At 41.2% G+C, this 15,843-nt stretch overlaps 2 protein-coding genes across 2 annotated transcripts; one reads left to right on the top strand and one right to left on the bottom strand.

Moving 5' to 3' along the window:
- Positions 1-70: 70 nt before the first annotated feature.
- LOC137195438 (short transient receptor potential channel 2-like) lies at positions 71-6,799 on the top strand. The gene is made up of 12 exons (XM_067607800.1): positions 71-746; positions 843-1,043; positions 1,141-1,305; positions 1,494-1,668; positions 1,755-1,955; positions 2,052-2,214; positions 2,309-2,401; positions 3,530-3,722; positions 3,808-3,935; positions 4,028-4,100; positions 4,211-4,328; positions 4,825-6,799. Exons 1-12 carry the CDS (start codon positions 75-77, stop codon positions 5,718-5,720), a joined length of 3,078 nt encoding a protein of 1,025 aa, XP_067463901.1. The 5' UTR covers positions 71-74; the 3' UTR covers positions 5,721-6,799.
- Positions 6,800-7,627: 828 nt separating this feature from the next.
- Positions 7,628-14,646, bottom strand: LOC137195439 (ribonucleoside-diphosphate reductase large subunit). Its single transcript, XM_067607802.1, has 19 exons — positions 14,474-14,646; positions 12,761-12,849; positions 12,451-12,628; positions 12,143-12,243; positions 11,995-12,054; positions 11,875-11,914; positions 11,599-11,761; positions 11,332-11,473; positions 11,149-11,232; positions 10,870-11,031; positions 10,664-10,743; positions 10,376-10,577; positions 10,104-10,253; positions 9,794-10,015; positions 9,631-9,707; positions 9,381-9,516; positions 9,188-9,283; positions 8,859-9,047; positions 7,628-8,743 (listed from the first exon to the last, which is right to left on the bottom strand). The coding sequence occupies exons 1-19, from the start codon at positions 14,490-14,492 to the stop codon at positions 8,552-8,554; spliced, it is 2,382 nt and encodes a 793-aa protein (XP_067463903.1). The 5' UTR covers positions 14,493-14,646; the 3' UTR covers positions 7,628-8,551.
- Positions 14,647-15,843: the final 1,197 nt, after the last annotated feature.

The following is a 15,843-nucleotide window of genomic DNA, read 5'->3' on the forward strand; positions in this document are numbered from 1 at the left end:
ATGTGTGATTGGACATCTAATACTGCTGCTAACACCACTTCTCTGTCCCGCAGCCAGAACAATGGCGCGAGATTATGAACAAGAAGATGCAGTTCCCGCCGGAGCTCATCAGTGCTATTCAGGAAGGGAAAATAGAACTGGTGTGTGGGCTGTTGAAGACTGGCGATGGCATCATCCGCCAGCTGGATGACTCAGAGGATCGCCTATGGAGGGAGGCCCTCAACTTGTCCATCCGCCTGGGCAACGAGGATGTCATGGATTCCCTCCTACAGGGGGTCAAGTTTGACTTCCGGCAGATTCACGAGGCCCTGCTGGTTGCCGTAGACACCAACCAACCTCCAGTGGTGAAGCGCCTGCTGGACCGCCTGGACCAGGAGAAAGGCAACAAGATGGACGTGCGCTCTTTCTCTCAGGCCATCTTTGACCACTCTATTGACAACTCCCAGTTTGCCCCTGGTGTGACTCCTCTGACCTTAGCCTGCCAGAAAGACCTGTATGATATAGTCACCATGCTCACCCAAAAAGGTCACGGCATCCCATGGCCACACAAGATATCCTGTGCCTGTTTGGAGTGCCGCAACGGCCGGCAGTATGACCTGTTGAAGTTCTCCTTGTCTCGCATCAACACCTACCGTGGCATTGCCAGCCGTGCCTACCTGTCCATCACCTCTGACGACGCCATGCTCAGTGCTTTCAGCCTCAGCAAAGAGCTCCGCAAGCTCTCACAAAAAGAGCCAGAGTTCAAGGTCTGAAGACATTCGTAGATATCCTCCTCCTTACTGTTCATGCTGGGTGTCTGTATTGTGTCTTTACCTTGTGCTGTGGTGCCTTCTCTCCCGTAGCCTCAGTACCTGGGCCTTGAGGAGCTTTGTCAGGAGTTTGCCGTTGAGTTGCTGGGCATGTGTCGCAACCAGAGCGAGGTGACCACCATTCTGAACAGCTGTGGAGATGAGAGCCAGGACTCCTTAGACCAGCAGGCCTTTGAGGAGGGAATACCCAACCTGTCGCGTCTGCGTCTCGCTGTCAACTACAACCAGAAGCAGGTTGTGAGGTTCAGAGATGAGTAGTAGAGGACATATACTTGATCCTGCACAGTTGAATTCAAAATTTGTTTCTCCCTCCCCGTTTCTTTTTGTGCAGTTTGTGGCCCATCCAATCTGCCAGCAGGTGCTGTCATCGATCTGGTGTGGGAGCTTGTCTGGCTGGAGAGGTAGCAGGACAGCCTGGAAGCTGTTTGTCTCTGTTGGGATCTTCCTCACCATGCCCATCCTCTGCCTCGTGTACTGGATCGCACCAAAGTCAAAGGTGACATCACCCCAAAATTGCCAAATGTAGAGTTTATATGCATTTTCTGATCCTGCGATACCTGGGGCAGCAATAGCAAGTATAATGCTCCCTTAATTAGGAAGACTGTCCTAAAAGACATTTGATTAAGAAAATAGGAAGGCTTTGTTCTGGCCCTGACAGGTCATTGTCTTTCGTTTTTTCACCAGGTAGGAAAGATACTAAAGATACCTGTGATCAAGTTTCTCCTTCACTCAGCTTCCTACCTGTGGTTCCTCATCACATTACTCGGAGAATCGATAACCATGGAGCTGTATCGAGACAAATTTGCTTCAAGGCAGCAGAACATCCTGCACAGCTCATTCCACATGGTGTGGGTGGTCGGTGGGTTCACTCTCTAGTCTGTTTCTAACTCCACACCAAGGAAACTCATGCTGGATTAAAGGTTCATAATCCACTGTCTCATGTAGGATTCTTCTGGTATGAGTGTAAAGAAGTGTGGCTTGAGGGGCTGCGGAGTTACTTCCTCGACTGGTGGAACTGCTTGGACATGATGGTGCTCAGCATGTACCTGGCGTCCTTTGCGTTACGTGTGCTCATCATGCTCAAAGGTTACTTCCTCTGCCATGATGTAAACAGCACAGAGGAGTGTGTCTACTTCACCCAGACTGGTAAGAAAATGATGCCAGATCATTAATCCAGAATGATTGTTGGATGTCATAAAGGTTGTTAAAAGCTGTCTGTTGCTATGTGAAACTGTCTCGCAGTACGTGGGGACTGGCATCAGGAGGACCCCCAGCTGATTGCAGAGGTGCTGTTTGCAGTGACCAGCATGTTGAGCTTCACACGGCTGGCGTACATCCTGCCAGCCCATGAGTCTCTGGGAACTCTGCAAATCTCCATAGGGAAGATGATTGATGATATGATGAGGTAAGAGCACTTTTCATTTTGCCCCCTGCATTATACACTTGCATATTTCTATAATTCAGGGTACATTGTACACATGGCATTTTTTCTTTTTTAGATTCATGTTTATACTGATGATCATTGGAACGGCCTTCCTCTGTGGCATCAACAATGTCTATGTTCCGTACGTCATCTCTCCACATCTTGGCAGGTAAGAATAAGGGATCGTAAGCTTCTTAGATATTGTTTCAGCTCAGTGGTTGTCAAGATGAAACTGCAGTGGTTAGCAAGGTGAACACAATAACACAAGGTTTCTGGTTTGAATTCTACAGTTTCCCATAAGCCAAAAGATGCTAGTCTTGCATAATCAGTCCAAATCTGTGCAGACTACTGTGAAGCTCCAAATGTGTGAGTTCACATGGACTGAACGGGGACAGATGCATAAGTATTTTTAAAGGAATAGTTTGATATTTTGGGAATACACTTATTTGCCTCTTTGCTGAGAGTTGGATGAGCAGATTGATACCAATCTCATGTCTGTACACTAAATATGAAGCTAGTGGCAGGGGATGATTAGCGTAGCTTAGCATAAGAATTGGACTAAGCAGTTAGCCTGGCTCTGTCCAGTGCCTACCAGCACCTCTCATTAATTAATATGTTATGGGGGGACTATTTCTTGAGTCTTGTCGTCACCGTGAGTTTGACAAGAAACCATCTGAATCTCTAGGAAGTCACTGTGTCTGGACAGAAATAGTTTTTACTTTGTCTCTTTTTTGGACTATTCCTTAAAGCCTTCAGATCCTACATAGAATTTGTCATATTAGAGCCTGACAGGTAATTTGGCCAGGGCCAATACATCTGCAGAAGTATTAGCTTATTGCAGATATATTGTATCAGTGTATATGTCAGCCGAAAAGTTACAAGAAATGTCCATATTTTCTTCACTTTAAGTGATCCTTGTCAAAAATGTTTCTATGTTTTGTTTTTATGTACGAAAAGTTCATATCAGCCAATATATTATTATTAGATTGTTGTAATTCTCAAATATAAATATCTTCGTATCGCCATTACAAAAATCCAGTATCACTCAGGCTCTTTATCATATGCTAATTTGCAATGCTTGTCTATTTCTAGATTTTTTTATTACATATATACAAATTGCAAAATATAATGTTGAAAGTATTTTTGATAATGGTGAAAGTATTTTTTCCTAACTTCTTGTTTCTAAGACTTTTAATAAGACATTTTGCCACTGATCATAATACACATCACCATTGTTAGTCAGACAATGGTACATAACAGTCTCATCATCATAACACTCTTCATTGCACTCCTGTAGGTTTAATGAGACGTTCCACTTCCTGTTCTGGACCATGTTTGGTGTGGCCAACCAGGACTACGTGGATATGCCGCAGTTTGTGTTAGCAGAGTTTGTTGGAAGGATTCTGTATGGCATCTTCACACTCGTCATTGTGATCGTCCTCCTCAACATGCTCATTGCTATGATCACCAACTCTTTTCAGAAAATTGAGGTAAAGAGAAAATTTAATGTCTGCATTGCAAAAAAAAGTATAGGAACCATAACCTGGCACTTATATCTCAACATTTTTATTTCAGGATGATGCAGATGTAGAGTGGAAATTTGCCCGGTCAAAGCTGTATCTCAGTTACTTCAGAGAGGGCCTCACCATGCCTGTGCCCTTCAACATCATCCCCTCACCCAAAGCCATCTTTTACATCCTACGGTGACCTCCAAACGCTTCAAAACAATTTAACCTGCTGTGCAATTTCATTGTTTATCTCTGTTTTTAATTATTAGTATCAAATTCTGTTTCAGGGGTACCTTTAGACGAATCTGCTGCTGCTGCAGTTGTAATTCTCAGACAAAATACCCTACCATAACCTCTATGGTAAGTGTGTGTTTAATGCTCACATACAGGAGTAAGTGAAAAAAATCTAAATACCCTCAAATATGTGATGTTAAATATGTTTTTTTATGTTTTCTGTATTATGTGATAAGTCCAGCGAAAAGGGATCTAAAGAGAGCCAGTTACCTTACCGGCAGCAGGTGATCAGGGCTCTGGTGCAGCGCTACATTGAGTCCGCTCGCAGGGAGTTCAAGGAGACCAAGAGGAAAGGTAACTGTGACTTTGACAAAAATCCATCAGACACTAATGCATTAAAGAGACCTTTTGGCCTGTTGCATGTTGCCCTCTTCTCTCTTCCATCCCTCTGGTCTCTCTCTAGTTCTGGCTATCAAATAAAAAGTCTAAAAGGACAGAGATATAGTCAGAAAACCATCTTATTTGAAATATACAGTTGGAGAGTGTCAGTGCACTTTTGAAAAGCATCATTGACTTTACAGAGAAAAGAAAGAAGAAAACAACTTTAATTTTTTTGATTTTTAAGATTCAAATGTATAAATAAGACAACAAATGATAAACCAAGAGAAGAAAAAAATAAGTTGATACAATAATCTGCAACAGTGTCTAACCCCGCTCGTATGCTTTCAAGCCAGACAGTCAGATTTTCAAAAGTATTGACAGGTTGTCACATGAAATAAAACATTGTTTTATTTGATAAACATTATTATTATTTATCATTAACATGCGTTAATGTGCATTCTTCCCTCAGATATCGGTAATCGGATCACTGAGCTGAGCAAAGCGATGTGCAGGATGCACAATGATATGAAGTTAGTCCATCAGTATCTGCTGGAGGAGGGACACCCTGCAGGCGATGCACTGATGAAGGACAGCTCCTCTTTTCTGGGGAAATACATCATTGGTGCCAAGAACAATTTCAGAGGTTTTAACAGCAGACAAGATGACAATAACATGTCGCTTAAAGTGACAGTGCATCACGGAGAGGAAGAGGAGGATAAAGAAAAGGTTGACTTGGATACAAAGCAGGAGTCAGACACACAGCAGAATCAGGTGGGCGAACATGGAGCAGAGGGATCAAAGCAGGTAACCGACTGTGATGTGGTGAAGATGGAGGAAGGCAGAGCTAAAGTAGAGCAAGGAGATGAGAAGGAAACAGAGGAAAAAGAACAGGCGGAGACAGACAAAAATGAAAATAGTGACAATGAAGTGAATGGGGAGATGGCAACAGGCACAAGTTTTAATAATGTAGAAGAAAAGGTAGAAGCCGAGGGCACACAAGATGAGGCAGAAAAAAGAAGAGAAGGAGAGGCACTCACAGGAGAGAAGGTGGATGAAAAACACAAAGACACGAGCCCCGAACAAGCTGAAAGCATCGAAGTCAACAATGAACAGACAGACACAAAGAAAGTAATGAACAAGTTCAAAGACATAGAGCTGCAAGAGAAAAAAGTGGAAGCAAGGTGGGTGAAAGGTAGGAAGTTCGAGCGTAATGTAGCAGAGAGGTCAAGGGTCAAGGAGAGCAATGAGACACCTGGAACCAAGAAAATTATTCCCTCGCCGACAGGTAGCAGCAGCTCCCAGGACACGGGCTTCGGTTCCCAAGAAGGGGAGGGATCGATTGATGGGATCCTAGTGAGACCGTAAACTTAGTGACTCTTTAAGGACCACACCTGTTTCATTGTCCAGCCCTTTGGTCACCTTATCCAACATCTGATAAGAGGATTTGTGTTGAGGCTGCACAAGGAATCATTGGCAATTTGGAGTTGCAGCTTCAGATTTTTGACCCTGTCACTTGATCCATCCAAAGCTTTGGTATAAAGATACATATATCTACAGCTACAGGCCAGATTACAATGAAATCTGCTATAGCTTTGTGATTTTTTTGACCTCTTGTCTAAAATTTCTCCATGACCAACACAAGGTCTGTGACAAGGTATCTTGAAAACAAAGGGTCAGCAAGTAAGATTGTACACAGGATATTTCTCTAATTAGCCTATTGCCATGAGATTTGCTGAGGACATTTATACTCACAGGAGATGTGATTATAATAACCCACCCACAGACTGTAGTTCTGACAAAAACACTTTCATATTGTGAGATAATAATGAATATTGCAGCCTCTTGGGGATTCTAGCACGGCTTTTAGGTTACTTCACAGTTTTAAAAAAAAATCTTGACTTGAATCAATGAAACTGTAAGAAACGTTCATGTAGTGTAGCCAATCAGGCTAATTCTACCAAAATCGTGTGTTCTTCTGACACAGCAAACCACATATTTCTTAATTATTTACATTATGTGCTGGAGAAAGAGCAATTTAACCGAGACAGCGATCATGTAGTTGCCAATCCTCTCATCACATGTTAAGAAGGGATCAGTTTACCATAAAAAACAATTCACACTGGTACACATTAATAAGCATCGGTTGCAGTAAAGTAGGGTTACAGTACCATTAGAAAATACACCAATTAGACCACTTAAAAAAAAAGATAGAACAGAGTGTTTCTTTGGTCGGTTGACTGAATGCAATTGTATCACATGCAGGTTTCACTGTTCATTTGTGCTGACTGTCCCTTTCTTCACTGTCATTTTCCAAAGTGTACTGTTCCATAGCATGTAGCCCCCATAGGGCGCTCTCATTTTCCATGTATCAAAATAGCCATGTGTTCAATTACAGTAAGCTTTTGCACAATATAGGTACTTTTTAAAGCAATTAAAAATTTGAAAGTAAAGGTAGTTCTGTCTCTTCATTTCTTCATCAGTGGCAGACCTACACCTGATGCTGCAGTGTGACAGTGCAGGTCTCAGCTTGCTTTACACATACTGGTCCCATGAGGTTGCGTGCATGAACACACCAGTTCATTAATTCATCACCTGCAGCATCACCTGTCCCAAGCCACACCACATCCAAAGTCTTCCACTGGGAAAAAAACAGCTAGGCATTGTTGCCTGAATGATGCTATCACTTCTCCACCTGTTTGACATGTTTGTTAGACAGGAGATGAGAAAATGCATCTACGCCACTCAGTGTCGGTCTTTTCCCTCTAGATAAAAATACAACATGCTTGGGGAAGCTTCTGGTGTATGTGTATACAGTATGTAATCATCTATGGCAGTATATGTAATTCTTCTATCACAATATCAATGTTTCTAGATATCCTGATATATGATCTTAAAACTGAATTGAAAAATGTTTATAGATAAAATAACCAGACTATTAGGTCTGTTTTCTGGCTTATCCAGAGAATTAAACACCTAAAACACCTAAAAATACTTCACATTGATACAATATTCCTATTAATCCTATATTTCTGTAAAGTAGTCCTATTATTTATTGACAATAAAGGCCTAATGACACCAGAGATATTAAAGGTATACCATGGTATGAATAGTATAGAAAATTATATGATGGTCAATGAATTAATATAATCTTTTCATGGTACTGTATTTGTCAAATGGGAAGTGAAGTGGGTAGTGTCCTCAACACATCCAATTATTAAATGAGCTTCTGGGCGTCTTTTGTCTGTTCTGTCATAATAAAAAGACCATTCTTGTCCATTCTCCTTTTATTATTAATTTTCTCACTGGATGTAGAAAATACAACAGTTCCTTATTTAATGTACAAAAACCCAACAAACAAACAAAAAACTTTAATAAGTCCACATCTTAAATTACTGTTCGAGTCAAAATTAATGAAAGTCTGAGGTATAACTAGATCAGTTGTTCCCAACCTGGGAGTCAAAAGATAAATCGTAAAGGGTCACAAGAGGATTCAGAATAGGACAGCAGAGGGGAAAAAACACATTTATGCTACATAATATTATGTTTGTCTAATGTTTGCTCCTTTTCGTGAATTACTGATTTTTATTTAACTTATTCAGGCCTATAAAGTATTCAAGTAAATAACTCTTTGGTTGCCCTGTAAACATATATGCAATCTTTGACAAGGGGTCACAAATAGAGAGAACATAATCACAGGCCTAAAAAGGTTAGGAACCTCTGAACTAGATAACATACAGTACATGATACAGGTTCTGAAATATCCCAGTAACTCCAGGTCCACAGACTCTTTACAACAATGTAATAACTAATGAGACTTCACATAAATTAAGACCATTGTTTGACAAAAGTTTAATATTCTATCTAAAATACAGACCATTTCATTAATTAATTCATTGCTGTCACCAACATATTACAAAACGGTTGATTTTTAAAAAAACCTAAAGGTAAATATTAATTCATTTCATCCTATTAATTCTATACAGAACATGCATACAACACACATTTCATGATGAAAATCCAACAAATATTAAATAAAAACTGCAAAGATTTGTAACCTGAAGACAGCGGCGTATAAAAAACACAAGTATGAAGCCATATACTAATTATAAGCACCCGGTGTTTCCAAAAATACATTTTTAGTGCGGAAGCTGGTGATTAAAGGGGAAGCGCGTTTGTCTGAGTGAATCACACTTCACTTAAGAGCCACACATCAGGCACTCGTCTTTATTTGCTAGTGAACAAACCATGGCGGCAGTGTTGCGCTCTTTGGTCTCCTCCTCCTCACTCTTGGCTGATTGGGCTTCCTTTAATTTCTCCTTGTTCAGGGTGAACTGAATGGGGTTGGCAGCGGGCTTCGTCCGTAGGTAGTACATGCCAGTTTTCAGGCCCTGTAGAGAAGAGATTATTTAATATGAGGGTTTAAGATGTTGTTTCCTGGAATGAAGAAGCAGCATCTTTTATCTCTTGGTTCCTAAAGCATGCATTCCCTCAATCCTGACTTACCAACTTCCAACCGTAGAAGTGCATGCTGGTGAGTTTGCCATAGTTTGGCTCAGCGATGTGAATGTTGAGGGACTGGCTCTGGTCAATGTAGGCGCCTCGATCTGCTGCCATCTTGAGGACAGTCTTCTGGGAGATTTCCCACACAGTTTTATACAGCTGCTTCAGATCATCTGGGATCTCTTCGATATCCTGTGCACAAGTCAGAGATGTTTAAAAATATTTGATGACCAAAAAAAGAAGTCAGATTAAGCTATAGGATCATTTAGAGCACTGGTGTTGAATAATCTAATCAGATATGACTTAATTAAGATTTTAGTGTGACCCTTTACCTGGATGGAGCCGTTCTGAGCAATCAGCTGGTTCTTCATTTCATCGCTCCACAATCCTCTTTCTGTTAAATCCTTCAGCAGGTGAGGATTCACAATCTATGAGAAAAGCAGAAATGACACATGGAAAACCTTCCTGCTATGGACACACGAGTTTGGATACACAAAACAGTGAATGCATTCAGACAGTGCTGACCTGAAACTCTCCTGAGAGCACCCTGCGGGTGTAGATGTTGCTGGTGTAGGCCTCAATGGACTCATTGTTGCCGAGGATCTGGGCAGTGGAGGCTGTGGGCATGGGGGCCATGAGCAGACTGTTCCTCACACCATGCCTGAGGACACACGGGCGGGGGAGGAGCTGAATCAGAGATGATCTACAGTCTCCACATACATTGGATGTGACATGAGTGATGGCAGGAACAAGAGTAACACTCAGAAAGACTTACTTGGCAATTTTCTCCTTCAACGCCTTCCAGTCCCACAAATCTGTCGGGGTCTGGCCCCACATGTCATACTGAAGGATCTGCAAAACAAAATTAGTCAGGATGTGAGCACACACTGATGAAATGTATTCTGGGATGGATTTGAGACATTGTGGTAACTACTCACTCCCTTGCTGACAGGAGAGCCAGCGTAGGTTTCATAAGGGCCGAGCTCAGCTGCCAGCTCGCAGCTGGCCTCCAGGGCAGCGTAGTAGATGGTCTCAAAGATCTGGATGTTGAGCAGCTGGGCCTCCTGGCTTTCGAATGGGTAACGCATAAGAATAAAGGCGTCAGCCAGACCCTGCACTCCGATTCCAATTGGCCTGTGGCGCTTGTTTGACCTTTCAGCCTGTAAAGCAGGACAGAGGATCCATCTGTTAACACTGAGTATACAAGACCTGGCTGCATGGTCGAAGGAGAGTCAACAGTGGACGTACCTCAGGCACTGGGTAGTAGTTGATGTCAATAATCTTGTTCAGGTTCTTGACGATGACCTTGGTGACGGATAGAAGCTTTTTAAAGTCAAAGGTCCTCTCTGGGGTGACGTACATGTTGAGGGCAATGGATGCCAGGTTACACACTGCAACCTGAGTAGAAGAAAGAACACATTGAAAAACAGTTTTACCAAAATACTGCAATCGTTTAAATGAAGTTTACAGATGCAGCAAGCTAAATGCACAGATATCCTGTAATATCATCTGCCCCTCACCTCGTCTTTGCTTGTGTACTCTACGATCTCTGTGCATAGATTGCTGGATTTGATGGTGCCCAGATTCTGCTGGTTGCTCTTTCTGTTGCAGGCGTCCTTGTAGAGCATGTATGGTGTGCCGGTTTCTGTCTGTGACTCGATGACGGCGTACCACAGCTGCTGAGCCTTCACCACACGCTTAGCCCTGCCTTCCTTCTCATACCTGAAGACAAACGGGAGTCATGGAACAGGTTAGCCCTGAACAAATGAGCCGTTTGTTAAGAACAGAGTTTAGCATGCTGGTCTTACCGAGTGTAGAGCTCCTCGAACTCCTCTCCCCAGCACTCCTCTAACCCAGGACATTCACTGGGACACATCAGGGACCAGTCCTACAAGAGCAGGAGAGGAACAATAAGTAGATAGTATATGGTGGACTATAAAATATATTGCTAAGTTCAAACAAAAACCTATGTGGGATCTGAAATAGGGAGAAAATTATAATAAATAATATTCACCTGATTGCTTTCCACTCGTTTCATAAAGAGGTCTGGGATCCACAGTGCGAAGAACAGGTCTCTGGCCCTCTGCTCCTCTTTACCTGTGTTTTTCTTCAACTCCAAGAAGTCAAACACATCGGAATGCCACGGCTCCAGGTACACAGCGAAGGCCCCAGGTCTCTGAACAAGCAAACACAGAGTCAGGTGACTAAACATACTACCAGAAATGTCTAAAGAACAACAATTTCAGGCATTATTACACATCTTTGACAATTTGAGGTAGATCTCAATTCTTACCTTGTTGCCGCCCTGGTCAACATAACGTGCTGTATTGTTGTAGACTCTAAGCATAGGAACCAGCCCGTTGGATGTGCCGTTAGTCTGAAAAACAAGAACCACATGTTTTAAAAGTGTCATAATACAAAAAAAGCTCCTCTATATCTGCTTGATTAAACTCTCTGTGGTGTTCATTATACTCACCCCAGCAATATAGCCACCTGTTGCTCTGATACAGCTAACTGCCAGTCCAATACCTCCGGCTGATTTAGAGATGAGGGCACACTGTTTCAGTGTGTCGTAAATACCTTCAATACTGTCATCCTTCATGGCCAGCAAGAAACAACTGCAAAAACCCAAACAAATTGAATGAGAAAAAAAAAATCAAGTTTAACAGACAGCATCAGGGCTTTCCTGACCTTCCTAACCTCGCTCATAGCCTACCAGTACCCAGATTTTTGCAGTCCTTACCTGGACAGCTGTGGCCTGTTGGTGCCAGCGTTGAACAGAGTAGGGGAGGCATGGGTGAACCACTTCTCTGACAGCAAGTTGTAGGTCTCAATGGCTGCATCAATGTCTCCTTTATGAATCCCGACAGCCACTCTCATTAGCATGTGCTGGGGTCTCTCAGCAACTACAGAAAAACAGGTTAATTAACAACAAAAACAAACTTAAATATCCAACTAACAAAAGTCTCTGCAGCCATAAACATGCTTCTCAATAAGTTTTAGAACAAGCATCTCTTACCTTTGCCGTTAATCTTCAACAAATAAGACCTCTCAAGAGTCTATAGAGCAAAAGGACAAATTAGATTTATACTCCAAGGATCTGTGTGAGATGTTGAATGTAACTGGCCATTGAAATTACCTTAAAGCCGAAGAAGTTGTAAGAAAAGTCTCTGTCGAAAATGATGGCGGAGTTGAGGCGCTGCAAAAATGGAAGACAAGATGTTAAGAAATGCAAAATGTAACTGCAATGAAAATATGAACAAAATATGACACCGAATGTGACTTACAGCCTTGTTATCAAGGACAATGTCGAGCGTCTCCTTGGAGATCATAGGGGAGTGACGCTTATTTAACGGGTTGACATAGTTGTACAGGTCCTCCATCACATCTACAACAGCAAAAAGGGAAGAATGTGTATAATGTCAGTGAAAAGTGTTGTGAACAGTGAAACATCACATTGTGCAGAACCACCATTTATTATAAATCTTGCGCCAAATGGCATCATGATGTCCCATATTTAGAAATACATGTATAATATCATGTAACTCGCGGTGGAGTTGATCAGTATATTTGTTATATTAAGACTTGTACTCACCACTGAAGACTTTCTTGGTCTCTTTGTGCAGGTTAGACACGGCGATTCGTGCGGCCAGGATTGCATAGTCAGGATGTTTGGTGGTGAGGGTGGCGGCAGTCTCTGCTGCCAGAGTGTCCAGCTCCACAGTGGTGACTCCACTGTACAGACCCTGGATCACCTTCATCGTAATCTGAGCCTGCAGAAACGGGGATAAAGAGTTATAGAGTATATACAGTGTAGAGCCATCAGTCCAGAACTTAATGGGGTTTTTTTTAAAGTTTTTTTTTGGATTGACTTTTTAGATAACTTTAAAGTGGTTTGAACTTACAGGGTCCACAAAGTCAGAATTGAGCCCATAGCAGAGTTTCTGGATGCGAGATGTGATTTTATCAAAAGTAACTCCCTCCTGTCGTCCATCTTAAATACAAAAAGAAAACATTAGTCCTCAAGTTTAGTTATTTGGAAATGTTTCAATTAAGTTCTCAGTGTAGTTGATGAATGTAATTGCAGTGGTCAACACATATTCTGTTAGTTAGATTTCCTTTTCTGGTCAATTAACTCAAATGAGGCCCGCACTTAACACCTGTCTAGCCAGTTACTATGGTAGGCAGGAAATTTATTTTGAAAGTATCACCAAAAGGTGCCCAGCCAGCATGGGCTTACAAGACACTATGAACATGACAAACAAGAGCAATAACATAACATAATGAGAGTGAAAAAGAAAGAACAAATATAATACACCTCCATACATGTCAATCAATGTCAAACCAAATGTGAACGCAGTCCTGCTCCTTAGGCATTACAGCTGTAATACATAACTCATATCTGAGACGCAGACTGTGCCTTTATCACATCAAACATAAAGTGCCCTCATATGCTGCTGTTAAGCATTTAACACAAACTGAGTTTGGTTTGTAAACAGGTACTGAAGTCTGAATTCATCAGACATAGAAAACAAATCAGGACATTCTGCAGACATTTTAGGGAAATGCCTACAGTATCTAAAAGTGTGATATAATGGACAATAGTACAAAAAGTACATTTTATTTTTGATCACACAGAGACACTTTCTGTTCTCCCTTGGCATCGAACAGAAACATCCGGTTTCCACCACCAGAGGCAAGAAACCACATCTCAGCTGGGCACAGAAAGACCTCTATTTTTAACACTTTATTACAGACAATAGCATATACAATGCATATAGGACACACAAAGACACACACACAAACAACAACAACAACAACAACACATGGCCCAGCAGTACAGGCAAAAATCCAAGAACAAGCCTCTTCATTCAAGTCTAAATCGTAACACCAACTTTAGCCAAAAATGCTCCAATATCAGACCTGCGAGGTCACAAAGGTTGTGTATAATAACACGGTCCTCAAAGCTTTAGAGTTCTTTGAATATTTTATATAATCCACATATTCATTGACTTCATTCTTAAAAACAGGAAATAATGGTTTAGAACCACTGGATCTGCATTTGTGGATGTGATGTCTAGCAAGTAAAAATTAAATATTTATTATAAAATATTTCATAAAAAAAATTCTTCTGACATTTTCTGTTTATCATTTTCAAATAGTCATGTACTGTGTACGTAAGTACAATGACAACAATAGGAAGACACCTTGCTACTTCGCGCCAACACAACAAATCCCGATAATAACCCTGTTACACACTCATTATAGAAGAAGACCCACAAGACTAAAGAACAAAAACAGATCACCAAATCCTGATAATCAATTCAAAGCCTCAGCTATTTAAAAAATATATGCTCAATGTCTTTGTTCTCTCATAATTGTAAGTTAGTCTTTGTTTAGTTTCTCGACGGGAAACTCACAGCATAAAGAAAAGAAAATACATTTAAGCATCACTGAAACTGAGCTGAAGACTTAAATGTGGTGTCTCTTTGTAGTATTAACATGTATGACACCGTAAATACATTTTAAGACGGAATCACGGAACTGCAAATCCCCCGCATTACAACATTGCATCACTTTGTATTTGATAACAATAATATTAAAGTTAGCTACCGTACCTCGCTTAATCACATGCATGTTGGCAGTAAAGCGTCTGGTTTCCTCTGTTTGTGTTATCTTCTCAGCTGGAAACTTGAAACGAAGAAGACAACAGTGAGACAAAGTTGTTACTGCCGGTTGTGACCCTGTGAGAACAATCAGCCGACACAGTTGAATCTCAAACTGAGAGCGCCAAATGCCGGCAGGCCAGTTACACTGCATTGTGTCAGCCGCTCAGCCAATCAGAGAAGACGCCGGCAGACTTTTAGACCAATCAGAGCCTGGCACCCTGTCTTCTGGTCGCCTTTTCCGGCCGAAAACTGGCGGGATGTTTCCAAAGCAACAAGTTTAACTTGTATTATAAGGTGTATTTCAGCGGCGCAGCAACAGTGCGGTTTGATTCAACATAGACATGATAATGACGCTCCAACAACCACATATGAATGTCACTTCAGTTATAAACAGGGTGTTACTCACATAACTGTGGGTGTTTGCTTCCTTTCATGAAGTAACTACAGTAATACATGCTTAGATTAGATTGATACTGAAAATCCGCATTATGAATAAGCCTGTAAATCATGTATTATGAGGGTATTAAAACAATAACACTAGGATGACGTCTATAACAATTATTATCATCAATTTCAGTGGCAATTCTGAAAAACAAATGTGCACTTTCAAGTAAAGTATATAAAAATGACTGAACAGTATACAATATGTATGATAATGTGTTAGTAGTCAACTATCACAGGCAAGTCTTCAAGATATTCTGCAGTGTTTTAGTGAATGTTTTGCTGTTGATTATTTGACTAGATAATATTGGTCTGTTTGATAATCAGCAGCTATTTTAAATCATCAGTCAGTTTTAACCCATCACAAACATATATCAAGTTAGATAAGTTAATATCTGTAAAATGGCTTTTTTAATATTTATTTTTGTTGTATTTACACACACGTAAGACTGCATAAAATCAAAATAATAAAAATAAAAGATGTGACAGCAGAGGTCAAGAATCCACAGGCTTATACAACGGAGCTCCCCTCAAGTTAAAGATTCAGTATGTAGGAATCAGAAGTTCCTTCTCATTAGTGGTTTTGTGTGCTTATTACAACCTTTGGACTACCAACAGGTAAAACAAAAGGGGTATGCTATGTTCTGCTATTGCTCCGGAGCTTGTTTTCTGCTCCTTTGTTGAGGAAATAATGTTTTAGCTCTGTGTGTGCTTGGGAGTGGGCGACTTGTCATTGCAGGGGTGTTTTGTTGTGAAATGTGTTGTGGTTGATGGAGGCAGTTTCATCATGGTACATCATGGTGCTGCATGGTGTTTCTAGTCGGATAGCACCGTTTTTGTTGTGTTGTTGTGTGGTTATGCCGGTTGTTTGTTGACGT

This window comes from Thunnus thynnus, chromosome 13 (genome assembly GCF_963924715.1).
Source record: "Thunnus thynnus chromosome 13, fThuThy2.1, whole genome shotgun sequence".
Taxonomy (NCBI): domain Eukaryota; kingdom Metazoa; phylum Chordata; class Actinopteri; order Scombriformes; family Scombridae; genus Thunnus; species Thunnus thynnus.